Below are 27054 nucleotides of genomic sequence, written 5' to 3' on the forward strand. Positions count from 1 at the left end.
TAAATTCCTACGCTCCTGGTCCGACAAGATAGTGAAACTAGAGAAGGGTAAATTACATTGAAAGAACTCCATTCTTCCTTAAATTCCTACACCCCTGGTCCAACAGATAGTGAAACTAGAGAAGGGTAAATTACATTGACTCATTATCCAACAAGATAGTGAAACTAGAGAACGGTAAATTACATTGACTCATTATATGAGAAGATCAGTGTTTGGTACTAACAAGAAGCTCACCACATACAATGAGACTTTCCTTGTTCACAATTTACTATTAGGAACCAACTGAGCTACCTCAAGATATGGATGACATCAGGTGAAAATTATTTTCAATACTAGAATTGTTTATTAGGAGAGAATTTAAGGATAAAAAATGTAGTATCTTTATCCTTATCTACAGAAATGTATGAAGAAAAATGTGTAACCAGAACTATGTTGACAATAAAAATGGTGTATTACTTAGGAATGGCAGAGAACTAAAATGCCATTTTACCTCCTTCAGTCGTTAGCGTCTTGGTGGTGGGGCTCCACAATGTCCAAAACTCAGAAGACCTAAATCGCTTCTGTGTATTTACAGTCCCTCGTTACTTGATAGTTGTACCATTCATCCCCTCTCAAAATCTCATCCTGCACAAATGCTCATCTCAGCATAACATGGCTGAATGATAATGTCAATGAAACACTTATGGCTCTGCTTCAATATCTGATTCTATTGCGATTCAAAATAACTATCGAATATAGAAAGCCGGTCAAATGCTTCAAAATTTGCTTTTAATCCAACGAATTGGCTCCCGAGCCGGGTACAACCAGCATTAGGCCACCTACAGCCTCCTTCCCTTGTGCGCATAGGGCATAAAGATTCACATACTTGGGTGAATGGACTCTCGGGAGGGTCATCTGGCATGATGGAAACTGACCTGGAATGATCTGAGTTATCATCAAGCTGGAAAGAACCCTCTTTTTCGTGTCTTGAAGGTGTGTAAAGAGAGTTTTGAGGAATTTCTGTTGCATTGCTCTCGATACCAACGCTGCAGTCACCATCTGTTGAGATGTAAACTTTACAGCCTAGTGATTGCACTGCCCGCTTTATAGCTACACACTCCCTGTTGGCTCTCTTTGCCGAATCCCTAGCAGAGCTACTGACAAGTTTCTCATTTTGCAAATCTACACTCAAAGATTTCATCTCTGCACTCATTTCTTTCATTCTAGCTTCTGCGGTTTCTTTTGCCTGTGGAACATCAGAACTTCCACACAATCACAAAATAGAAAAAGACAGACTTGACTACCTACGCCCGCTAGATCAGAACTTAAAAACTTTTGTGAGACAATCTGTATTTGTCATTCTCCAAACCCAATCATCTAAACAACTAAACAAGAGTTTACCTGCTGCATGTCAGAGAATCTCTTAGTCAGGCTCCTACACTGTGCTTCGACCTCACCTACTTGAGCCTCTGATGGGCAGGCCCATCGAAGATGAAACTGAGGCCAAAGTGTGGGAGCTAAAGCTGCAGCTGGCGGTAGTAGTGCCCCTCCATGTTTTAATGGATCGTAGAAAATGTTGTAATGTACATGCAAACTTCCTTCTGAAGCCCGTAAATCAGCCAAATACATCCATAGGCATCCACAAGCATCAGAAATACTGGCCTGTTGCCTTTCCTTCTCACTGAATTGATAAAAAGAAAAAGGAACCAGAAAACCATAGTAAGGATAGAAAATGACATTCATACATTCTACATTTCCTCTAGAAACTATATCAGGGAGTGGATATCTATTATTCTATTTTGAGCATCACTATACACTAGATGCTGAGTAGTGGTTAATTTAGCAGAAGACAAAGAAATACTACAAAAAAATAACTCAATGAGAAGAAAAATGACAAATGAACTTTTATTAGAAGGTAGTTTACAGCATAAAATTGAAACAATTCATCCTGCCTCCCTTCTCAGAGCATAATGAAGGTTGGATATACTTCAAGCAAGAAATAATGGGGCAGACTATCAGTCTATCAAGCATTTATTCCGAACTGTTCAATTATCCATTTACATTATCACCACCAAATCATATCTGAACATTAGGACATGAAAGCTGATGTGAGATTTTAGTTCACCAAACCAAGGAATCCACCCCATGGATTCATAATTGGATTCTGCACCATTAAGTGTACAGCCAATTTATTCATATTCTTCTAGTTTTAATAATAATTATAATAATAGCACAGGACTTGCCGTCGATCCATAGTCTAGTGAAGGTAGATGGAAGCAACTTTACCTATGCTTCAAAGAGATACTAACTATAAACACCCCAGCCTTGCCATTCACGTTCTTTTAGATATTACAACAATAACTCTTACAGGTCATTACACTTGATACCCTTACTGTGTGTCTGAGCATCATCTTATAAAAAGAGAAATAATATATGGGCAGAATGGAATAGCCTACAAACCAAAAACAGTTAACAAAGGAAAGGGTAGACCACCTCTGGATAATGCATGATCTTCAAAAAGAGATTCATGTTGAAAAGAAACTGAAGTATATTATAAAATTGATAAGAGATTTACCTATTGCACAAGAAGTTTCCAAAGCGACAAGAAAGCATGCAATCCAAGACTTCTACCAAAAATGCCTGAATTGTTGAGAATAACAGTCAGTAAGCTAGCCATTTGTCAATGCAGAATAACTTTGTTTATTTTAACTATGCATTTTAAGAGAAGACACACCGAGGAGAACTCAAAGGCGCAAGGATACATCCGCAAAAGCTGTGAAACACAATCAACCCACTGCAAACAAATTAAAAGGTGTATCAGGATGAAGATTCAATAGAGGGAAAAAGTAAAAGGCAATCTGTGATGGATCACAGTAACACAAGCTCACACAACGTACTATTGTATCTAACTTGTATATTTACCTGCCTACAATAATCCTGTTTTATTTAGGTCAATTCTCGTTTGCAGTTCAAATTGTTACTAACTTACTACGAGTATTAATTATGATCGTGATGTGATCCAAAATTAGTTTGAATATTAAAAAAAATTGAGTTAAACTAAAAACCACATTTTAAAAAAAATTCCATCTTTCTGTTAGTTAAATTTCAGGTAGGGTTTCAAATCCGATATACTAGAATTTTGTACTGTTAGAATGGTGCACATCCAACCTGTTGTAGTTGATTGTATGCTGTGGGCCACAATGATCAGCATTAATAGTGATACATGGATTTAAGATGAATAAATGTGGATAGTGACAATGGTAGACAAGTGAAGATGTTAGATGAGTAATGGTAATAATTGGGTTAGTAAGCGGAGGTGGGTGGATAATTGTTATAGGGTGGCATACATAGAAGTGGTGGGTGGAAGTATCCATTTGCTGCAGAAAATTTGAAAAACATCTTTTTAGAGCCGCCTATTCAGTAAAAAAAATTATCCAGAAAACCGAATTATTCAGTAAAAAAAATTATCCAGAAAACCGAATTGAAAATAAAGTTCTATTCAAAATGGTTGTGTTTTCTAAATTCCTTTATTAAGTTGGAAAATGGTGTTCACCAATTTTCTGGAAAACTGACCGAACTGGCAGGCATTTGTACATTCATGTCAAAATGAAAATTCACTTGTATATTAAATGGCTCAACATTGCTGGAGTTAAGAGAAAATAAATGATGATTAGTTGCAAAAGATGCACAAGGACGCACAGTTGCGAAAGAACATCTGGATGTATTAAGTTTAGACACTAGCACAAGGACGCACAGATGCTAAAACTTATTTTCCAATAACAGATAGTGTCACCACCATATAGCAAAGAGAAAGGAAAGGAATATAGAAGAGTAAAAACATAAGCTAAAAGATGAGAATAATAGAGAAACGATTTTCATAATTGTGATCTATGTATCAGTACACTTTAAGACGCAATACCATGACATCAAGATAAAATGGCTATTCAGCATGTATTGTAGACGAAAAAACATGCATACCTGCAAGAAAATGGGGGAACAATTGTTTTGCCCATGTGAAGAATTTTGAGTCTGAGATGCAGAAGAGCCCGACATTTGGCGAAGCGGTGATATGCTCCCAACAGAAACCTGTCTAGTTAATTCAGAAGGCATGTTACCACTTCCAGATAAGGTTGGCAATCCGGCACGGTCTGAAAATGGATGACCAAATGCAAGCCAATCTTTCTCGACAAGTGCCTGTAACAGAATAATAGAATCAAATAGGGAAGCAATCCCATTAAAATAAAACATTTTAGTGGAGTGTCCAGTTCAAAGTCTCAGTTCTATGTTCATCAATATTTGCACATAGGCATTAGGTGCTTTTTAACATACATAAAGATAAAAATGTTATGTCAAAGCAACAAGCAGAAAGTTATCCATTTTCATGGTAGAAAGCATATCCCATATTCATTAAAAGATATAAAGCACAATACTATGAAGGCAAAAGATAAGGAACCATACAAAAAGTATAAAAATGAAGAATTCCTGCCTGGTACCTGAAATCCTTTAATTGTCCGGTAATATGGATCAAGCAACAAGCTGGCAAGTGATACCAGTTGTGTTGTTCTGTCCCATCCATCACTGAAGAACACAGATGTGATGTTTTAGAATGTAAAGTAACAGTTAAAGCTTAATTGACATTTTGACTTCTAGGATGAAGACTATACAGAGCATGGATATTAAAAAAAAAAAATATGGAGCAACTAAGAGCTCTGGCTATCTCATATCATCAATGTAACCAAAGAAATTATAGGCAGGCTGGAAACAGCATTTAAGTGGGTCCATATCTAACTATTCAAGTGATAGTGTTATAAGTAGACGAACACTCATCAGTAGTAAACATCAAGTTACTCTATATGGGTAGCACATGCATAAGATATCTATCTATATTTTTCTCACTTCATGTTATTCTCTCTCTTTTGCAGTTGTTCTGCTGCAAATGGGGCAGGCCATTTCTGTTTCCTGCAGTATAGCGCTTCATGAACTTTTATGTGGGCATATCTTCTTTTTATAGTTCAATTTTCTGCTAGTGAGACATGATAGAGTTGGTGCTCACTAGATGGTAGAGTTTTCAAGTATTCTATATTTTCCATCTGAATCATATTAGTAATTTATCATCCATGATATAAGAACGGATCATGAGTATTAATTGTGACAGAAATCTTAAAATGAAAATTGTTCAGAAAGATGAAAACCTAGTTAAACAGATTAAGATTCTAACTCCAACTGATAAGGAATTACCCTCTGTATTACAGACTACAGATGGAAGTAAAAGAAGCCTGATGGTGGGAGAAGTGGAGAACAGCAGCATTGATAATACAGAAGTAGATGCAGGGAGAAGTTTACTTATATTTAGTACCTTATCCACTTTTTAGTTAAAAAAGGAGCAAACCACAACAGTTTAGGAAAATGCTTAGCAATTTTATGGAATATCTTGCTGGCATGAATTTGGTTCAAAATTAATTTGGCCAATCACATGTACTCAAACTTCTTCCATTCTGCCATAATATAAAGTGAGCACTCAAGTGAAGCCCATCAGCCCTCATCCCATTTTTTTTTTCTTTTAATTGCTACATTCAATCAATGTAGACAAGTAGGCTAAGAATGTTAAAAAAAAAAAAAAAACTCTACTATGCAACAATGAACTCCACTTAGAACAAAAAAGATTCATGCAGTCAGAGCAGAAATTTGCAGAAAGCATTTCAACAAGGTAAATACAACCAACACTCTTGAGGTAACTAAATCACTTTATCCTAGTATCATTGCCATTAATGATACAACAGATTTGAAAGAGATTCAACCTGCAATGAACAAGCACTGAAGCTGATTCCAGTGCAACGCGTGCAGCAATCCAAGCAGAACCAGCTAGGACACTTTGGACATGTATTAACCAACCAGTATCTCCAAGAGTTGAAACTGAAGCAGACATACTGCTGAGATTACCACCTCCCCATGTCCATCCACCATGCCTCTGACAAGATATGATGACGATGATAAAAAGAGAGCATTTTTAAGTCTAGAAAAAGTCTTCAAAAACTCTCAGCTCTCTATTGCAACATTATAAAAAAAAGTGGTCAAGTGCATCCAGCCATGCTCCTCATAGAATGCAGAATCTAACCCTCTAATCAGACGGGCCATAGAGAATATTATAAACTGCTAGGAACAGCTTCACTCACATGAATACTCACAATTTTTAGGGAAAATGCAAAGCTTGCTCAACTAATCTTGTGTACTAATAAACTAGAGTTTAGCTTAACATTAGGAGTACTTACGTTAAAAATGGAAAATTTTCAGAAGGAATTGATTGCATACCAAAAATGATGACATTCCATCTGATGAGGTGGTCCCATGAGTATCCAAGTAGTCTCTTAGCCGGGCTAGACTCTCTCTCATTGCATGTATATTGTCTATCCCAAAGAAAACAATCTAAAGATGAAGAAAACACACATGAGTACATGTGACAGCCAGACAGGGTAGCTATATTGTGAGTAAAAAAGACAAAGTTGAAATTCACAAAAACAGACCTCAGATTGAAAATAATTTGAAGATGACTCAGATCCACCACCCATTGCCCCATTTGCAAGAGCATTTTTTCTTGGCCTTGCATCAGCAATGTATAGTTTCCTAGGAAGAAGAAGATTTCAATTAAACAAAAATATATTGAAAAGTATAAAATCACAAAATGGCATTACTATTGGTCTGAAACTGTGTTAAAAGTTAGAAAAAGTAAATATTTAAGAAAGGAAAAGGTTGTTTCAATGCCTAAGGGAAGAGCTGATAAACACTTGGATTTGATGATGCAGAAATAACTCATCAAAGGAAATACTATGGTAAAAGGGCATCATAATGATTCAGTACAAGAAAGGATAAACAAATGATTACCTCCGCTGCCCTCCAGCAAATTGAGTGCAGAGCGCAGCAACTAGCTTCTCATCAGTGTTACTGCAGAAAATGAGTGCATTGATTGAATAGGTTTTTTGTCAAAAATGAGTATAAACTCTATATCTGGACAATGAAATCATACTGTACAGAGGCTTTGAGGATCCGGAATAAAGAGATAAGTAACAACAACAATAATTAGCATAATAATAGTAAGTCACTGTTTGCAGCATGAACAGGGTTGCTTGGGTTACCTTCTGAGATTCATCATGAGGCCAACAAGTGGTTGAGATGAGCGTGCTAGAACAGCCCCAGTTCCTAACAATTAACCAATTATATGAAGATACAACCAACAGCCGAATGGGGTTGATGCAAACAACGTTATTAAGAGTAAACCTGAGATTAATGCTTACCTGGATGACACCATGTAATTGCTGGAAGCCTACAACGTGCACGAAATGTACAGGCCTGCTGAATCTCATCATCACTGAAATAAAAGNGTTAAAAAAAAAAAAAAAAAACTCTACTATGCAACAATGAACTCCACTTAGAACAAAAAAGATTCATGCAGTCAGAGCAGAAATTTGCAGAAAGCATTTCAACAAGGTAAATACAACCAACACTCTTGAGGTAACTAAATCACTTTATCCTAGTATCATTGCCATTAATGATACAACAGATTTGAAAGAGATTCAACCTGCAATGAACAAGCACTGAAGCTGATTCCAGTGCAACGCGTGCAGCAATCCAAGCAGAACCAGCTAGGACACTTTGGACATGTATTAACCAACCAGTATCTCCAAGAGTTGAAACTGAAGCAGACATACTGCTGAGATTACCACCTCCCCATGTCCATCCACCATGCCTCTGACAAGATATGATGACGATGATAAAAAGAGAGCATTTTTAAGTCTAGAAAAAGTCTTCAAAAACTCTCAGCTCTCTATTGCAACATTATAAAAAAAAGTGGTCAAGTGCATCCAGCCATGCTCCTCATAGAATGCAGAATCTAACCCTCTAATCAGACGGGCCATAGAGAATATTATAAACTGCTAGGAACAGCTTCACTCACATGAATACTCACAATTTTTAGGGAAAATGCAAAGCTTGCTCAACTAATCTTGTGTACTAATAAACTAGAGTTTAGCTTAACATTAGGAGTACTTACGTTAAAAATGGAAAATTTTCAGAAGGAATTGATTGCATACCAAAAATGATGACATTCCATCTGATGAGGTGGTCCCATGAGTATCCAAGTAGTCTCTTAGCCGGGCTAGACTCTCTCTCATTGCATGTATATTGTCTATCCCAAAGAAAACAATCTAAAGATGAAGAAAACACACATGAGTACATGTGACAGCCAGACAGGGTAGCTATATTGTGAGTAAAAAAGACAAAGTTGAAATTCACAAAAACAGACCTCAGATTGAAAATAATTTGAAGATGACTCAGATCCACCACCCATTGCCCCATTTGCAAGAGCATTTTTTCTTGGCCTTGCATCAGCAATGTATAGTTTCCTAGGAAGAAGAAGATTTCAATTAAACAAAAATATATTGAAAAGTATAAAATCACAAAATGGCATTACTATTGGTCTGAAACTGTGTTAAAAGTTAGAAAAAGTAAATATTTAAGAAAGGAAAAGGTTGTTTCAATGCCTAAGGGAAGAGCTGATAAACACTTGGATTTGATGATGCAGAAATAACTCATCAAAGGAAATACTATGGTAAAAGGGCATCATAATGATTCAGTACAAGAAAGGATAAACAAATGATTACCTCCGCTGCCCTCCAGCAAATTGAGTGCAGAGCGCAGCAACTAGCTTCTCATCAGTGTTACTGCAGAAAATGAGTGCATTGATTGAATAGGTTTTTTGTCAAAAATGAGTATAAACTCTATATCTGGACAATGAAATCATACTGTACAGAGGCTTTGAGGATCCGGAATAAAGAGATAAGTAACAACAACAATAATTAGCATAATAATAGTAAGTCACTGTTTGCAGCATGAACAGGGTTGCTTGGGTTACCTTCTGAGATTCATCATGAGGCCAACAAGTGGTTGAGATGAGCGTGCTAGAACAGCCCCAGTTCCTAACAATTAACCAATTATATGAAGATACAACCAACAGCCGAATGGGGTTGATGCAAACAACGTTATTAAGAGTAAACCTGAGATTAATGCTTACCTGGATGACACCATGTAATTGCTGGAAGCCTACAACGTGCACGAAATGTACAGGCCTGCTGAATCTCATCATCACTGAAATAAAAGCACAGTGCATGGTAATAAGGATAACAATAGAATAATTAATTGCCCCAAGAAAAAGACCATTATAAGATCAATCATGTCACCTGATAGACTTTGGAATAAGCAAGGCAAATGGATAGGTCGAACACATTGAATAATTAAAGTTCACGCTGCTTATTCTCCACAACTCATTAGACAATGTGAAAGATACATCTTCAATGGTGCTCATCGAAGCATGATATGTTCCTAGTCCCAGGAGCCGGAAGTACTCATTCAATAATCGAACTTTTGGATCCATGTTACAGAACATTAAAGGGCCAGAAACAAAAGCAAAGAGATCCCAGAGTCTTGTTGGCCTTGTCCACTTCAATAATGCATTGTATACTGCACGTCTCTACAAATCACAATAGTGAAAACTCTATCATATAAAGTAGCCATGCAATATTATTGCAAAAGTTTGACTAAAGGTACTTCAGGTGTGAGTTTCCTTTTCATAAAGTTTGAGATTTCATTAGACATGACATTGCCTGATACCTTGTTCAAGAAGGTGAAAGGTCAGGTGGCTGGTGGTTTAAGGATCCTATATAAAATGCTTCTTTTTTGCCTCAAGTATTAACCAGGACACATTTTCTAACAATTTTGCTTGCCTCTTTTCTTAAAACATCTGCTTTACCTTGCATTCTGTCAATCACTTTTCTATCTATGTGTCAACAAAAAACTTTATCCAATTTCATACTTTCATCAATTTGCATAATTTCAATATATGCTGCTTTTTAAATATAGTATTCCATTATCCCCCAGCGCACACCCAAAAAAAAATAAAAAAAAAATAGATCTCTTTGTTTAAAGAAAATTAAGTGCAACACTATGTTACAAACTTTGAAACCAATACTCAACAAGCAGAAATTACCACTCTAAAAAATTGGATTGAAGCATAGCAACATTTACATAGTTTGAATACTCTCACAATGATGAACGATGTACATGAACACCTAAAAATAAAAATCTAAACCACAAAGCTAGAGAAACAAGTTTGAAAATGTTAAATAGTTTTATTTCTTTGAAGACACCAATTGCTCCACAAGCAGGAATGTCAGGATTGTTCACTTCCTCACCACAAAAGATATTGCAGAATGTAATAACAAATTGCAGAGTACTAAAGTGCACAGACCTGCTTTGTTCGAGGCCTAAAACCAAATACAATTATTCTCATATCTTTGCCTGCCAAAATAAAAAATTAAAAGAGAGTAAAAATCAAAGTGAGCTGACCAATGTATACACTGTATAGTTTCATATGATAACACTCTCAAGTGATGTCAAGTTAAAAAGAAACTCCATGTAATGAAATACCTATGACCTGAAGCAGGCGCCGGGATGGATTCTTGTCTGAATGACGAGAAGCAGAGGGAAGCTTCATAACCTGGTCTCCAGTAGAAGAAACCAAATATAAACACTGTTAGAGATGTAAACTAACCAAGTTGACCAACTTTCAAATGTTTAGATGTGGCTTGACATACACAAACATTGTTATGCTTGGCTTGTGTAGTTTTCAAATCTAAAATGTTATAGCAACTGCACTATGAACGAAAGACGAAAGTACAGGATGACACAGTCATTTGCTGCACAGTAAAAAGTTCAATTTCATTTAGTTTACTAAATAAGCTTTATGATGGAAAGCAGACAGGCCACAGGTAAGTTGACAAGGTGAAAAATGTGGCTGCACAAGACAAGGGAATTATGGAATTTCCCAACACAAAATGAGCTTCATCAATAGCAACCCTTTATTTTCTTGTCAAAAAGAAATTAAGATTTTCTATACAGTAACATAATTGAAATTTGAAAAAGGAGGTGGGAGATAGAAAAACAAAAGGGCAGTAATTTTATTTAAGTAGAAATTCTAGAAAAATGGTATATTCATAACTCCTGAAATATTCAAACACAATAAATTGTGTGTGTGTGTGTGTGTGTTCCATTTTGTGCATCTCTTTAGTAGCTTAATCTTACTAATATTTCTGTTTCATCATGCATGCCTATCTTCTCTTTAATGCACTGAATTTTTAAGCACTTCATTACAGATGCATACTGAAAACCTTTCTTTGTCAAGTTCAGAAGGTTGATGGTCTAATTCAAGGTTTAAAAAGGCTTTTTTGAGGCCCGCCTTGAGGCTCGCCTCAGAGTGAGGCTTAGCAGGTACGCACTGAGGCTTACGCCTCTTTGGCTGAATTAGAGGCTTACGCCTCAGCCGTATGAGGCGTACGCTTCATATACGCCTCAAGGCTTTTTGAGGCGTTTTCTTGAGGCGAGTCACACTTTGACTTGCGAAGTGGGATAAGACTCAACTCTTGCGACGGCGACCTAAAGCAGCTGCGACGTCAAGGCTACGGCGACCTCCAGCGCCCTCTGTGTGTGTATATATATAAATAATATGGGTGTACTGCATATAGAGTGTGGGTGTGTGACACCTAGCCTTTTCTAAAAAAATGTTTTTTAATGTTATGCTGGTAGTGTGATTAGTGGCTTTCATTTGTAGGTTAATCAAGCTACTGACTATAACCATTCTCCTATTATACATATATATATATATATATTTGAGGCTTACGCCTCAATACGCCTCGCCTCAAAATACAAAACGCCTCAAGGCATGCCTTAGCCTTTTAAAACATTGGTCTAATTGGAAAGGTCTTAAAATATAAAGAACCCCTTTAGCTGCATTTCTCAATCCAAAGCAAAAACATAAAGAATGAGAAAATGTACTTACCATTTTGTTAAACTTCTCAATAGTTGTCAGTGATATAGTGCCCAGTGCAATGATGTCCCTTGATCCTTCACTCTAGGCAGTAGAAAAATGCAAAATGTGAAACCAAATAGACTGCCATAAGCGACAAAAGAATCACATCCAAAGTGCTAAAATAAACAAGCAAATCATAAATTTGACTAGCAATCAACCATGCCTACAAAGCCTATAAAATATAATTACATAAGACTTGAATGGAACCTTAACAATTCACTGTCTTAACTCTTAATTAAGTTTTCTAATGCAACATGGGAGGCCTAGAAAAATAACATGCACCAAAACAAGTGAAGAATATGGCATGCTGGCATTTATTTTAAGGTGGGAAAGATAGAAAGATAGTAAAAGGTGGGTGAAGTACTTACCAAAAAAAGAAGTCGAAAATTTGTAACAAATAAGGTTCCAGCTTCATCGGTGTTAACAAGAACAATGCCATTTCCCTGGAAGCAAGTACTTAAAATTTTCATAAGCCCTGACATCACAAACTACTATTGCGCAATTAATGAGGAAGAAAAATAATTACTCCTACTGTCCCTAAAAATAATTTGCCACTTCACTACATTTGGCCAATTTGATCAATCAAATTTTGAATTAAGTTTCAACAATTATATATGTTAGTAATATGAAGTGGTTTTAGGGTCTTAGGGATGTGAAAGGGTGTTTGGGCATACAAAGTGATTAGTCCAATAGTCCTACTTGTATAAATACCCATGTCTCTCCCGAAGTGAAAAGGAATGAAATAAGCTCTCTTCTTCCTATCTCTCTAATTCTTCATTGGGCCTATTTCCTTTCTTTTCACAACATGTCTACATATATTTGCAAAAAATTAATTAAATTTAATCTTTAATGCAAAAGTAACATAGTATATGTGAAGGGTCAGGTAAAATAATGGTGGTAACAGTTTAGTGATTAGGATAGGTAGGTGGCGAAAGTGCCATGAGTCGGTCATGTATATTTTTTCATAGCGAAAATTGATGGACAGTGATTTTCATTTACTAATGGAAAAAAAAAAATAGGAGAATAGTCACTCTTCCCAGCAAAAACTATCATCCTTTTCTATTGCAGTATGTCCAACAAAAGCTGTCATTTACAATAAATAAATTCAATAATACATACAGTTTTATCACCTAAATGCCCTTTTTAAATTGGATGAAGAAAAAAAAAAAGGTTGCACTTATACATTTAATATATAGACAAACTTGGAATTATACACAATTAAATTTTTTTTTTTAAGAATGTGTTAAATACATTATCCTAAATCCACGAGTTTTTTTTCCCTACCAGACAATATTTTTAGACGAAGGGAGTATCTTTTTAGTATTTTCCAAACACTTTCGTTATATTGGAAATAGTATTTTCCATTTTCTACTTTATAATTTAGAAAATAGTTCATTTTGAATTTTTGGGAAAAAATAAAATAAAAAGAAGCATAGTTTTCCCTTTATTGACCAGGCCCCAAGTATTTTGTTCACAAAGTATTCTATTGAAAATAAACTTTAAAAAAATTGGAAAATGGGTTTTCTAACCTAATAGAGAAGTTTGAAAAAAAAATGGCCAAATAAGCCCTCGAACTATTTGGGAAAGTTCATTTGCACTCCCTAAAAAATATGTCATCCTAATTTTCTTTGGTAAATGGAAAAACATTTTTCCATCTGTTCTTCAAATGCAAAAGCACACACATTCTTACTTTCACTCATGGCTACCACCACTGTCTACTTCTACCCTGTAATGTCATCCATATTATTCCACTGCAACTGACACACTTTCTCTTACTACCATCATCATTACTGATTACTGTGCACCATTAAACATCTTCATCCACCAAAAATTGCTCATATTCAGCCTATGGTAAGTTTTGACTATCTATCACTGTGACCAATCACAGTAGGAACCAAGCAGTGCATTGTTCTCAAAATTCAAAAACATCAAATTTGAAACCCAACCAAAAATGAATATAACCTAGAATGCAACTTTTATGTTTTAATCAATTTTCATAGCAATTTAGTTCACCCAAAATTTCCTATACTTGAGATAATTTACTATTGCCATATCTTCAGTCAAGCTATTTATCTAAGCAGAATAATGGAACACCAGACCATATTTATCCCATTTTCCAGACTAAGTTCCATTTGAAAAAAAATAAAAAATGATACGAACAAACCTCTACGATGACCTGCTCAGCTGGAAGCAAGAACTTCTTAATTCCCTGAGACACCGACCTCGAAATTGGCTGCCAATCACAAGCGAAAAAAAAAAATGTCACTCCGCGCATCCATGAGACAAATACAATTGAAGAGAAGTGTAGACTGGAAACCCTACGAAACGGAAAAGAAAAACGAAAATGAATTACTTCAATTTTGGTCCATTCAAGGGCGTCCCAGCTTCCGGCGCCCTCAATCCTCTCGGACTCGGCGAATCGAGTCCCAGGGTCATGGAACGAGGCGGATCGCGCCGACCGACTCCTGTACATGGTCCGGCGGCGACACGGCGGCGTTAGGTTGCGTAGCTTCTTCTTGTTCTTTACTTTCTCGAATATCTTTCCTCGATTTCACGGAAATTGAAGAAGTACGGCTCGAAATGAGTTCCACCGTACCCTGTTGTTCCCTCTTCTTTCCGGAAGAGAGAGGTGTGGAGGAGAGAGAAACTAATTTGTTCGTTTAATACTCAGTAATAGTTAAAATTTGACGCGTGTCTAGCGTGGGTTCCATCTTGCGGGGCGGTTAAGCGCAAATTACCGTCAGACTTCACGGTAGCGTTACCGTCAGGTAAAAAACATTACATCTGACACAACGCACAATTTAAAAGAATATATTTAATACATTTATTATGTTTTCCTGTTTATATTAGATTATAATAAATGCATTTTTTAGGGGTAAAGAGTAAGCATGCTTCTAATACTTTTTCACTTTGGTGACAAAAGGTAAAAGCATCCTCTTAGAGCATCATCATCAATGCATAATAGGGAGATATTGGAACAGTAGTGGGTAGTGGGTGATTTGAAGGAGTGAGAAATAAGAGAGAGAAGAAAATAAATGCTCCTGAAAAAAAGGGGAGCTTGGACAGTAATTTGCACAGCAGTCTTTGTTCCCGCGTGCGTGGGAGGCACTTCTTGCGCCCAGCGGGCGCGCGCACTGCATGCGCCAGTGGGACGCGTCAGGCGGGCCTGACAGTAACTTTTTTTTTAATTATATTTGTTTATTTTCCCCCCTACAATCCCATTTTCTCTTTCCTAATCACACTTAGAGCATCTTTATCAATGGAGATATTTCACGGTTCTTGAGGGGTTTTTGTAAGTGTGATTAGGAAAGAGAAAATGGGAGGAAGAAAAAAAAACAAACAAATATGATTTTAGGAAATAAAAAATAATAATAATAAAGGCTGTCAGGCGCGCCTGCGCGTGCAGTGCACGCGCCCGCATGGGCGCTGCTGTGCGCCAAACGCGCACAGCAAGCCACAAGCATTAAATGTTTTTATTTTCTTGGAATCTGAAATATCTCAAAGCTTGCAGGAGCAACTAATTCTTTCTCTCTCTTATTTCTCTCCCTTCCAAATCATCTTCTACTATACCAAGAACCAAGCAATCTGCATTGATGTAGATGCCCTTACAAAAACTCCTCAATAACCGCAAAATATCCCCACTGATAAGGATGCTCTTAGATGCCTCCACATCCTTATTTGATAAGAGATTGTGAATAGGCAAATTATAATAACTCATCTGATCAATAAATGTTAGATGTTTGTTCACTATGCATAAGAAGCTTCTTCGTTTTGAAATATTGCTCACACATTGCTGCTCGCGAAACCCGAACATTGGTCTCTTGTGACATATATTTACTTGTTAAAAGTGAGTCATATTATTAAATTTATAATTTTTTTTTTACATTCCTACAATTTCAAATTACTCTAAAAAGTTGTACCATTTTCAGTATTTCCCATCACATTAAAAAAAAAAAAAACTATGCACTATGTTTCATTTTATCTGTCTATTTACTATTTATTGGTCAAACCAATATTATATCCTTGATGGGAATATGGGCCCTATTTTATTGGGAAAATCAATGATGAAGTCTTAACCCAATAAGAGTAAAGGAAGCATTGGGGTTGAAAGGTGAGGGAGCAAAAAGAACTAAAGAGGTATAACCAATTAGGCAACAGGCTTCAAACCCACAACATTACGCACAACATCATCCCCCCTCCCACCAACCAACCAAGTTACTGCACAATAGGCTATGCATATTCGGGTGAAAGGCGATAACAACGATGTGGCAAGTAAGCAAGAGAAATTTCACTTTGAGCATTTCACTTACTGGCCACGGTGAAACAAAAGGGAGGTGAAGCTCTAATCAATTTTCTTGTCCGTTCGTGTACCGAAGAGGTAGAGGTAGATGAGATGGACGACAAGTCCGTAATCACCATGTTCATAGAAGCATTAAGGGTCGGGGATTTATACTAAAATCTTAAGCTTAAACCCCTGAGCACCTACGTTGCCTTAATGGCAAAGGCCAACCAGAACGCCGAGGCCAAGGAAGCGAATTGGGCCAAAAGAAAGGAAGAGGATAGGTCTTCCAAGAGATCCCTAACATAAGAAGTTTTTGAACCAAATAAGAACGTGTCGGAATGACCTACATAATGACACTCTGAGCAGAGTGGAGGGCTACCCGAGAGCTAGACCCCTCATCCCAAGCAGGCCTCCAAGATTACACTTATGCCTTTGACACCATTAACCATAAAGCCAAGCGAGGCCTACGTCAAGGAGGTAAAAAAAAAAACATTTCTTAATTTCTTGTTAGGCTAGCGAGTTGGGTAGGTAGCCAAAAAAGAAAGGATGCATGGACTCACAAGCAAGGGGCTCTCAAGATATATAAGCACCCCGAGGAGGTAACATAAGCATTTTTAGTTTCATTTTGACAATGGGCTTGCTAAGTAGGTGATCTAGAAAAATTTTGTGATTAGGCTTACAAGCAGTCGATAAGGTAATAAAATTTTTTTTATTATCTTTCTTTACTACTCTTCACCCATTTCATTTTTAGTGGTGGGCCCACAACACATGGTAGCGGCCCAAGAGGGAAAAATGTTTATAGTTGACCTTGCAGGCTGGGTAGGCAACTCAAAAAATAAAATAACAAAAAAACGAACAATATCAATTCCAGTGTTAGGCCCACAAAACATGGTAGGTAGCCCCTACACATCATCATATGGACCAACAGAGCAAGGTAGTTGCCTCGTACACATCATCATACTAGGTCTGCATGCAACGAAGGCAACCCAAGGAACCTTCAAGTAGGGAAAACGGCTCATAAGCCCACATGCAGGGGAGGTGGTAAAAAATCCTAGTTGGGCCCACAAAGAGGGAAGGTGTCCCAATGAGTTTTCATGTGGGGAAGGTAGTGAAAAATCCTACTTGATTCACATGAATGGAAGGCGGCAAAAATCTATTTCTTTTTCTTGCAGGGAACATGTGAGGGCTTAGTTATTCTGACGAATCGCATGGAAAGCCGCATGGACCAAGCTATCCAAAAGAGGTGAGAACCTTTCGACCTATGGGTCTAGGGGTCAAGGTGTGTTTCTCGTAAATCTTCCGAAAAGTTAAGTTGGGAGATTCTTCTTTTTTCTCAAGATTTTTCATAAAGTTAATTCAAGAGATTTTATCTCCTAATTTCCCAAATATTAAATAGTATTTTAAACAAATTCTCTAAACTTGAAATAATATTTCAACTTCACAACTCCCTAATATTATTTAAGTTCAGAAACATGTTTGTAATTCTCAAACATACATTTATTGCATAAAAATCCAACATTATTTATATTTATCGTGATGGAAATGTTGTTGCAAACTAAATGACAACGGGCACGTGACTATGGGCAAGTTGAGTTACAAGTTGTATGTAGAAGTTCGATTAGATGGGATTATACATAATAAATAGAAAGCTCTTACCTTGTTTATAAGAAACAATTTTGGGAAAAATATGATTTATCTTCTCGTTAGTTTTCAAGTACACTTTTTGTTGTTGTTGCCAGCAAATATGTAATTTTTAAAGGTTTGTCTCATATGATACTATTTTACAGATCTTTTATGTAATGTGGATTGTTTTTAGATAGAGATGCAGTACTTATGTAGTAAACTATCATGTAGGGATTGAAGAATTACTTATTAGAGAAACTATATTGTACATTAGTACTAATGAGAGAGTGTAATACTTATTACAAATCTGTCATGTTTCATAGATAATGATCTATGAAAAGGTTTCATAGGAGATTTTGCCAATTTTCAACTATTCTCATTTTTAAAGTTTTCATCTCATAAAAGTTTGTGTTGATTAAAATTAGATAATTGAATATTTTAAGGTGGGATATTTAAAAATTAATCACTTTAAAATTGAACCATTAAAGTCAACCTCATTAAAAATAGAGCTAAGAGTGTAGGCCGGCTTATTACTAGCCTTAGAGCAACTGCATTTAATTTGTTAGATCTTAGTGATGACTATAAGTTAAGTACGCTTAACTACAGAGTTCTTTGACTATCTAGTTGCAATATCCTACTTAAAATCAATTGATGATAAGTAGGTAAACACTAATTATATAACAATATTCCTTCATAATTAGCCACAACGCCACGTCTCGAATCAACCAGGGGCTGAACTCGGCCAACGCCCAACAACATTTGTAGTTTTTGGGTGGTTTTTTTTTCCGGAAGAAAAAATTTATGATTGGTTTTTATCTAATGGGAAATGGGGGGTTTTAAGCTAGTTTTTTCTCCTACAATTTTTTTTGGGTGGGGTCCATTTGGGGGGAAGGGGGAAAGTTGTGCAGGAGTCTGCGTGTGTGCAACAATGTTCGCGCCCAGCAGGCGTTTGCACTAATGGGCGCGTAAATAACCTTAGTTTTATTCTTTTGCTATCATAATTTTTTTTGTCTTTTTATTTTCTTTTTTCCTCTTCTCACTTTCTTCTCTCTCCTACATAGTCGGCACAAACCCACAAAAAAATTATAACAAATGAGATTGCTCTTAGAGACATGAGACTACTACTCAAGTTATTTGGCTTGTTACTTTATAGCTCCATTGAGTTATTAATTTTGGAACAATTAGATGAGTATATTTGAAACATTTTTATATAAATACATGAGTATAGTATGCTTTAAATAATACAATGTAATAATTAACTACTTAGTAAAACTCGAATTTTCAAATTTTGGAACTAGCTGGTAAACTAGTTTCAAATATAAGGATTGTACAGTAGGACTATATTAGAGCTATGAAGACAAAGTATTATTGATTGGTTATGTGTTACAAAGCTATTAGGCAATGTCCCTATTTATACGAATAGATTCATGCTACCCTACCCCTAGTTACATTCGGACAAGGCAAGGGTATACAAGGTTTCTTAGGACAAAACTACAATTTATACTCTTTTTACACTACTATCTATCTTTATAATAGACATGTTAGGAATGCTCCTTGGGCCTCCACGTTTGGGACTTGGCTTACTACTTGGACTTCACCAACTCATTCGTTGGCCCAACTTTTTTTTTTAAAAATTAATCTAGGCCCAAAATTCTTCGACACATCACTATTTAAACTAGTGTATTACATGTTTGCAAATAAACGATATGTCCTAGCATCAAGAACCATTTGTCTCACTGATGATACTGCCCCGATCAATGAAAATACCGTGGAGACAACTGCAATAATGGTGTTTCCCCAGAATATTAAGCTTTTCTTAGAAGGCTTGAATGTAACATTGTAGAAAACCATAGGCAAAATAAAGTCTAAAGGAATGCAACCAAACGCCCCGAATATTGCCATGATGTCCCCGAAGAAAGGTAACATTGCAGCCAACGTCGTCGCTATCACCACTGTCGCTGACCGGGCTATTAATCGTGGCACAACATTGCGAATTGACAACACATCCTTCTTCGGATCCGCACATTTATTCTCTAGAACTACATTTGACGGTTGCAAATATGTCTACATTGTGCACACCAACCAAACAAAAAATCACAATCTTTATAAAATTAATCTCCTTTGTTATGATTCTTAAAATTTTCAATGTCTTACCAATGTTACAGCTGATACTTGCGTTAAGGTGAAGACATTAGTCATCAAAAGGAACCACTTGGGGAGCAGAGGCTTTCCATCAACCATGAAGTTTTGGAGCACTGATCCTTGAGCTTGGTTTCCGAATGCCCAATACCCAGAAATTGAGACACTAAAAAATGTAGAGATCACAACAGAGTAGCATACCAATAACCCTTTTAACATTTTTCCTGTTACTGGAGGTGCTATGGTTGCCTGCAAGGATGATTGCACAAAATAATAAGCACACATTTAATTTTTGAGCTTTTTTTTTTTTTTTAATTTATGAAATTATGTTTTGAAACACCTGTATTTCAGGGATAATTCCGTTGCCATAAGTTGTAGCAATGATAGAAACAGCATTAAAGATCCCAAAAACACGGTTAATTCCAGAACCAGTAACGGAGTAGTCTCTTGTCGGCGCCTTATTGGAATGCCCTATCAAATTACAAACAATAAAAAAGTGTGAAAAGTAATGGATATATTCAGAATAAGAGCGGAGCAATTCGACCCGGAGAAGCGGTGAAAGAAGGATTTGAATAGACCTGAGGACCCAGGGTTAAGCCCCGTGCTTGACCCGGGCCACTGGGGTCATAGCCGAGCCCTTGGGCCTCAGCCTAGGTTGTGGCGTCCGGCCTAGGCCTCGGCCCAAGCCATACCCGAGCCCACTCTAGGCCTCGACCTGGGCTTCGGCTGAGCCCCAGGTCGGGCTTGGCCATGAGGCCTCGACCAACTTACCTGTCAACCCGATCGAGACGCCAAGCACAATCAAAGGTTATAACCGATTCCTCATTTTTAGGTGGGCGGTTAGGAGCTTCTAGGTATAAATATCCACTTAATTGTCTTGTTGAGGCATTTCGTCTCTATGATCTAAATACAAATCTTATTGTAATAGCATTACGCCTTCCTTGTAATCATCCTACAACATTACTATCAATACAATATTGTCCCGTGACATATATTCATCTTGTTCATTTGTCATTTACTATATTACCCTTACTCTTTAATTATTGGATTTGATAATTCGAACCACCTGGATGAATTAAATCCATAAAAAAAAAATTGAATATTTCTAAATACGATTCATTACCAATATCAATGGAGCCGGTGGTTGTGCAAGCGCAATAAGCAAGACAGAGAACCAAAGACACAAGATTGATGTGCCTGAGGGAGTGGAAAGATGGCAATTGTGCCATCACTAGTGTTAGGCATCCAAAGATGATGATAAATTGGTAAAGCTGCATGCTTCCATTTGGTGTAGTCACCAAGTAAATGAACTGCAAAATATTAATATATATCATAACATGTGAGTTATGACTGTAAAAAAAATTCATAAAAATATGATTAAAAGATAATAGTAATTTTTATTTTTTTTGTTTACCATTTTTAGATGGCATTATTTTAGAGAGAATTGGACAAGAAAAAGTACAGTTGGTCCAACCTTGAGAGATTGTCCACCTAAGAGTATGCATGCAACTACAGCACCATAGCATATAGTCAACTGCAGAGGGCCAACAAAATACCTGCCCCATCCTGGCCCTGCGATTATAGATTTTTAGAGGCAATTACAGGAACATAAAAAAAATATACATGATTATATGTAGTAATTTTTTTAGTAAATTAAAAAAATTTACAGCCCACTACTCAAATATGAGTTTGGAGTGAAATTCACTACTTTGTGACCCTAACTAATTGGCAAAAGAATACAAGAAAGTAAATCGGCCTAGATAATCTAAAATTAACAGGTTCAAACCAACAAAAGAAAAAAAAAGAAAAAGAAGACAAAGTTAAATTTGAAACATTAAATTCAAATTAAGGTCCTGTTTGGTAAATTATCAGCCTATCAAAAGGCTTATTTGATCACTATTAGTTGTTTGGTTAATAAGTTTTTTGTAACTTCAAAATGCTAAAATTCAAAAGGCTATTCAAAGCAGCCTTTTCAATTAGCTTTTTGAGAAAAGAAATTATACCAAATAGCTATCAGCTAACAGCTAATTTATCAAACAACTTTCTACAATCAGCCAATATTATCAACAAATCATATCTTCTAACCCAAACAGCCAACCCAATCAGCCAACAAACAGCCATTTACCAAAAAGGCCTAAGTGTTCGATGAATTCGATCAGATTGTGATCCTATAGAAAATTATGATATGTGTACCTAAGATGTGATGAGCCATGTCACGGAAGCGAAGTTGGCGTTTCCCAATACGATCATGGTGTTCCAAAACTACGGACAAAAGGTAGTAGGAATAGAAAGTGACCATCCCGGCTAAGGTGAGAGAAATCAGCCCTCCCACCCATCCCAGAAACGTGAAAGCGAACGGCAAGCTCAGCAGCGCCGGCGCCACGATCGCCGTCGTCATATGGTATCCGCAGTGCAACCATGACCCTACACAAATATATATAAACTTCCGTTAGTTAGTTCTTCAATTCGATCTTTACAAGAAAAAAATTAAAGGAGCTGATTGATCTGAGAGACTGACCTTGGGATTTTAGAACGAAAAGAGCGCCGGCGTCTAGCTCTTTCGGACCAACGACGACCACGCCGTTTTCGGCGTCTATAGGCGATGCTCCGGCGGACCGCGGTGCAATTGTAGCCATTATATTGTTCGATGTAGCTAGAGGCTTCAGGCCGGCCGGCTTGAGATATCTGGGACTCTTGAGGAAGGTTGGTTGATAAAGACAACAAGATAAGTGTTGCAGTGATAGTGAAATAGTCAAATTTGAGACTTTTTGAGCAACGTTAATGAATATAAAAAGTACGTGCTAGCTGTAATCATGGAATATAATGGTTGAGTTATAGACCCTAAAATCTTACTCTCTAAATTTTACTATTTGATCTGACGACGGATACCAAAAATTATGTTTTTCATGTAATTTCTAATACAAGTGTTTACATCAAGATTAAAAATTAAGAGTAAAAAATGGGAGTACACATAATATATTTTCTTATAATAACATGCTTTTAGGACCATTAAAGATTACATTCTTGACATATGGAATTTTTAAAAAATTGATCTTTTAACTTTATAATTGCATTAATAGTCTATTTATCAACTATTCTAAGTTATTAGATTTAGCAACTTATTTATTGGTTGCTAAGTTAGCAATTTAATCAACTGGGTTGAAATTGTCGCTAATAAAGCTATATTGTTTTTATTAATAACAAAACTTCAAACTGTGATGTAAGAGAGGCGCAGTGGAGGTGCCCGAAGGTATCGGCAAATTGGGAAAAGTACAAAAGGCATGCATTGAGATTAGTGGAAAATTATTGAAAGTTATCCTATCATCAGTATTTTGTATTGTTTGATGGTGGGAGAATTAGCACGTCGTTGACTGCAACACTGATTTTTTGTAATATAAAAGTCAATGGATTGAAGCATATCACTCAATCAACAGCATAGCAGCCATTTCGGACTTTGAGCAAAAGAGTTACTTGTCCTAGATTTATAGGGTGATAATTTATTTTTAGTCATTTTTTATTAGAACATCCTCATTTGGTCCTAATATTACTATGGCATGACCATTTTTAGTCCTTCATTAACAAAATCGTTAAAATATCGTTAAATACAAAGACATTTCAATCCTTTTTTATACAAAGTATGTTGAACCGCTAGATTTTTTTTGTTTATTTTTTGAAAACATCAATAATTGAAGACTGAAATGTTCTTGTATTTAACGATATTTAAACTGTTTTGTTGATAAATAACCAAAAATTGTCATGTCACAATCATACTAGGACCAAAAGTGAATGTTCTAATAAAAAAAGACTAAAAGCGGACTGCCACCTATAAATCTAGGACAAAAAATGGAATTAACTCTGTTTTAAATAACACAATTAATATTTTTTCAATACACTCTAACATATGTATAATCAGAGGCGGTGTCGAGTTGGAGTTGATGTAATAGAGAAAATTTACAATGTTATTCGACAATATAATTAATCATACCATATTATAATATATAGCACACGTTATTGTGATTATTATTAATAATGATTTATGAGTGTACCTTGTATAATAAAGTATGAAATACATAATTACATAAGTACGACGAGCATTACTTTAAAATTTTTTCCCATAACAAAAATTATAATAATACTCCGTAACAACAACAACACCACCACCACCGTCCACCACCAACAACAACATTTATTTAAATTATATATAGATTGTCAACTTTTATCAATTATTTTGCCACCAATTTTTTCATGATTAATTGATATTTATTTTAATGATTAACTGAATATTTCAAAATTTGAGAGATAAAAGACAAAAATCAAGATCACAAATTAAATAATCAATATTAATTTTTGTCAATTTCAAAACTAATCATTTAAACTAGCAAATGTATATTTTAAAAGTGTAAATAAATAATTAAAACACACAATAAATCACTTATTAATTAATCAACATAACTAATAAAACTAAAGCATATATCTCAAATTTAGAGATTTTTTAAATTAAAATGGATACTTGATGAGTTAATGTCTTCCATTATTAAAATCTTGATAAAAGAAATAAGATAAAAAAGAAAAATTGTGACTTTAATTATTTGATTCATTTCTTTTTCTGAATTTGAAGTGTAATATATATTTTGATTTCATTTAATATAAACATTTTAGATTGTTAAAAAAATATATATATCCCCAAAAGTGTATTTTATCACTTATCAATATATACATACATATTTACTAAAAAAACAAAATTAGGGTGAGGGTAGGGGTGGGGTTGGGAGGGGGGCAGGCCCCCCTACCCCTAAGATAGCTTCGTCCCTATCTATAATATCTGTTAAACAAATTATGTCAACCCTTGATTGTTGTAAAAACGCTGACATTAATAGTATTTCTTCAAAATATTAAACTCAATCTTCTTGGAAGGTTTGGATTGTTGATGGTTTTATGACTACGTGGTAGCATAATTTTACAATATATGACAAAATGTAAAAAATGATTTTTAAAATCTATATTTCTAGAATAATTCCGTTGTCTTTAGTTGTAGCAATGATAGAAATGACATTAAAGACGGAAAAATATGATTAATTTTAATTTCAGTAATTGAGTAAAGAGTAATTTATATTGTTTATATGCTCTAATTTCATGCAAATTACTTATTTAAGGAACTCGAAACATCACTTTCATGTCAACTTGTTACCAAAGGTGTAGGTCACTATCAACAATTATTGGACTAACCCCATAAGTGTGGAACCAATATAATATAATATTGTTATATTCCAAATGTGAATAATATATAGGTATTATTTTTTTATCATTTATATAGTTTTAGGTAGCATTATAGAGCTTTTTTTTAAAAAAAGGTAGCATTATAGAAAATATCAACATTATAATTGATTAATTATTAAATCACAAATAATTTAATTAAACATTAATCACAAAAATGCACTATCTACTAATACTTATTATATGTTGTAAATAGAAATGAAAATGCACAAAACTAGAAGAATTACAAGCAACCATCAGAGAAGGATTAGATCAGAACAAGAGTATGGAGAGAAGGGAGTGAGTGATTATTATTGATATCATTCAGAGGTGTCATTTACAAATGAACATATGAACCTATATATAGGAAATAAACTTGACCCTTCGATACTCCAAAGGACACTTGACCCTTCATGGATCCAGAAATACAATAACTGGGATAATGGCCACATATAAATAATTATATTCATAACACTCCCCCTTGGTCATTATCTCACCACATTCATGCCTCATTAAAAACCTTGCTAGGAAAACCCTGTGGGAAAAAACCTAGTCAAGGGAAAAAGAGTACATGATGTATTTCAAAGTATCTGTTATATAGGGTTGCCTCATTAAAAACCTTAGGCTAAGAAAACCCAGTGGGAAAAACTTAGCTAAGGAAAAAAGAGTACAACCATAAATCATTCATGACCTTCAGGGTCTAATCTTCAGGATAACCAGTCATAAATATTCAGTGTATAATCTTCAGGATTCTGTAATGTTCTCCTTTTGACATTACCATCCCATAGTCATGCCTCGGTAAAAAACCTCATTAGAAAAAACCCAGTGGGAAAAACCTAATGAGAAAAGAGTACATGATATATGTTAAATTATGTGTTGCACCGGTTGCCTCATTAAAAACCTTACACTAAGAAAACCCAGTGGGAAAAAACTTAGCTAAAAGGTTTTTTCAGACACTGAACAAGACAGACAATAATATCACAACAATTGCAAATGATGAGATACAAGTAGTGGGCTCCGGTAGAGCTTCACTTATCCTCCCTAAAGGTACAAAGTTACTAATTGAAAATGCTTTGTTGTATCCCCAATCTAAGAGAACCCTGCTTAGTTTTAAAGATATCCGGGCAAATGGTTTTCATATTGAAACTAAAACTAAGGGAAATCAGGAGTTCTTAATCATGACTCAGTTAATCACTGGTCATAAGCAAGAGGTTGAGGAACTTGCATCTTTATCTTCTGGGTTGTATTATACCCATATACGACCCAACACTTCATGTGTTGCACTAACCATGAAATTAAAAGATCCACATTCTTTTCAAATTTGGCATGACCGCTTAGGTCATCCTGGTCAAAATATGATGGGTCGGATTATTTCTAATTCTGATGGACATAACCTTTCAAGGTCTCATGTACTTTCGCCAAATATGTATACATGTATTGCTTGTGCGAAAGGAAAATATATCATACGCCCGTCGCGTACTAAGGTTGGACATGAATCGCCTGCTTTTCTGCAAAGGTTGCAGGGCGATATTTGTGGACCTATTAATCCACCTTCTGGACCATTTAGATATTTTATGGTCCTTATTGATGCTTCTACTCGTTGGACTCATGTCAGTCTGTTATCAACGAGGAACAAAGCTTTCGCTAAATTTATTGCGAAAATTATTGAATTAAATGCCCAGTTCCCAGATTATCCGATTAAATCAATAAGAATGGATAATGCTGGAGAATTTACATCGACTGCTTTCGATGATTATTGTATGGCTTTGGGCATCAAAATAGAGCATCCTGTACCTTATGTCCATACCCATAATGGTCTAGCTGAATCGCTGATTAAGCGTATTAAATTAATTGCAAGACCATT

At 35.7% G+C, this 27054-nt stretch overlaps 2 protein-coding genes across 4 annotated transcripts; both read right to left on the reverse strand.

Moving 5' to 3' along the window:
* Nucleotides 1–52: 52 nt before the first annotated feature.
* LOC116000321 (phosphatidylinositol-3-phosphatase myotubularin-1-like) lies at nt 53–14521 on the reverse strand. Of its 3 annotated transcripts, XM_031240393.1 has the most exons (20): nt 14247–14521; nt 14058–14126; nt 12262–12336; nt 11864–11935; nt 10456–10525; nt 10277–10326; nt 9210–9499; nt 9044–9117; nt 8885–8948; nt 8634–8693; nt 8276–8375; nt 8064–8177; nt 7553–7722; nt 4473–4557; nt 3958–4173; nt 2714–2773; nt 2555–2619; nt 1381–1660; nt 915–1225; nt 53–624 (listed from the first exon to the last, which is right to left on the reverse strand). In XM_031240393.1, exons 1-20 carry the CDS (start codon nt 14364–14366, stop codon nt 612–614), a joined length of 2358 nt encoding a protein of 785 aa, XP_031096253.1. In that variant the 5' UTR covers nt 14367–14521; the 3' UTR covers nt 53–611. The 3 variants fall into 3 exon arrangements, with proteins under 3 accessions (XP_031096253.1, XP_031096252.1, XP_031096254.1); XM_031240392.1 differs by having other exon boundaries at nt 53–1225; XM_031240394.1 differs by lacking the exons at nt 12262–12336; nt 14058–14126; nt 14247–14521 and having other exon boundaries at nt 53–1225; nt 10463–10525; nt 11864–11936.
* Nucleotides 14522–19449: 4928 nt separating this feature from the next.
* On the reverse strand, nt 19450–22660 carry LOC115998660 (GABA transporter 1-like). Its single transcript, XM_031238283.1, has 7 exons — nt 22456–22660; nt 22131–22361; nt 21412–21509; nt 21061–21247; nt 20278–20408; nt 19953–20186; nt 19450–19862 (listed from the first exon to the last, which is right to left on the reverse strand). Exons 1-7 carry the CDS (start codon nt 22571–22573, stop codon nt 19482–19484), a joined length of 1380 nt encoding a protein of 459 aa, XP_031094143.1. The 5' UTR covers nt 22574–22660; the 3' UTR covers nt 19450–19481.
* Between the last annotated feature and the right edge of the window lie 4394 nt (nt 22661–27054).

Source organism: Ipomoea triloba, chromosome 12, assembly GCF_003576645.1.
Source record: "Ipomoea triloba cultivar NCNSP0323 chromosome 12, ASM357664v1".
In the NCBI taxonomy this organism is placed as follows: Eukaryota; Viridiplantae; Streptophyta; class Magnoliopsida; order Solanales; family Convolvulaceae; genus Ipomoea; species Ipomoea triloba.

What these genes read in the sequence shown, in the direction of transcription:
- LOC116000321 (XM_031240392.1), bottom strand. Translation starts at nt 14,366, where the DNA reads ATGTACAGGAGTCGGTCGGCGCGATCCGCCTCGTTCCATGACCCTGGG. An exon ending in GCGCCTGCTTCAGGTCATAG is followed by an intron (nt 10,327 to 10,455) that starts GTATTTCATTAC and finishes TTATTTTGGCAG; the next exon opens with GCAAAGATATGAGAATAATT. An exon ending in CTCATGATGAATCTCAGAAG is followed by an intron (nt 8,694 to 8,884) that starts GTAACCCAAGCA and finishes CATTTTCTGCAG; the next exon opens with TAACACTGATGAGAAGCTAG.
- LOC115998660 (XM_031238283.1), bottom strand. Translation starts at nt 22,573, where the DNA reads ATGGCTACAATTGCACCGCGGTCCGCCGGAGCATCGCCTATAGACGCC. An exon ending in CACCGGCTCCATTGATATTG is followed by an intron (nt 20,409 to 21,060) that starts GTAATGAATCGT and finishes GTAATTTGATAG; the next exon opens with GGCATTCCAATAAGGCGCCG. An exon ending in AAGTATCAGCTGTAACATTG is followed by an intron (nt 19,863 to 19,952) that starts GTAAGACATTGA and finishes TGCACAATGTAG; the next exon opens with ACATATTTGCAACCGTCAAA.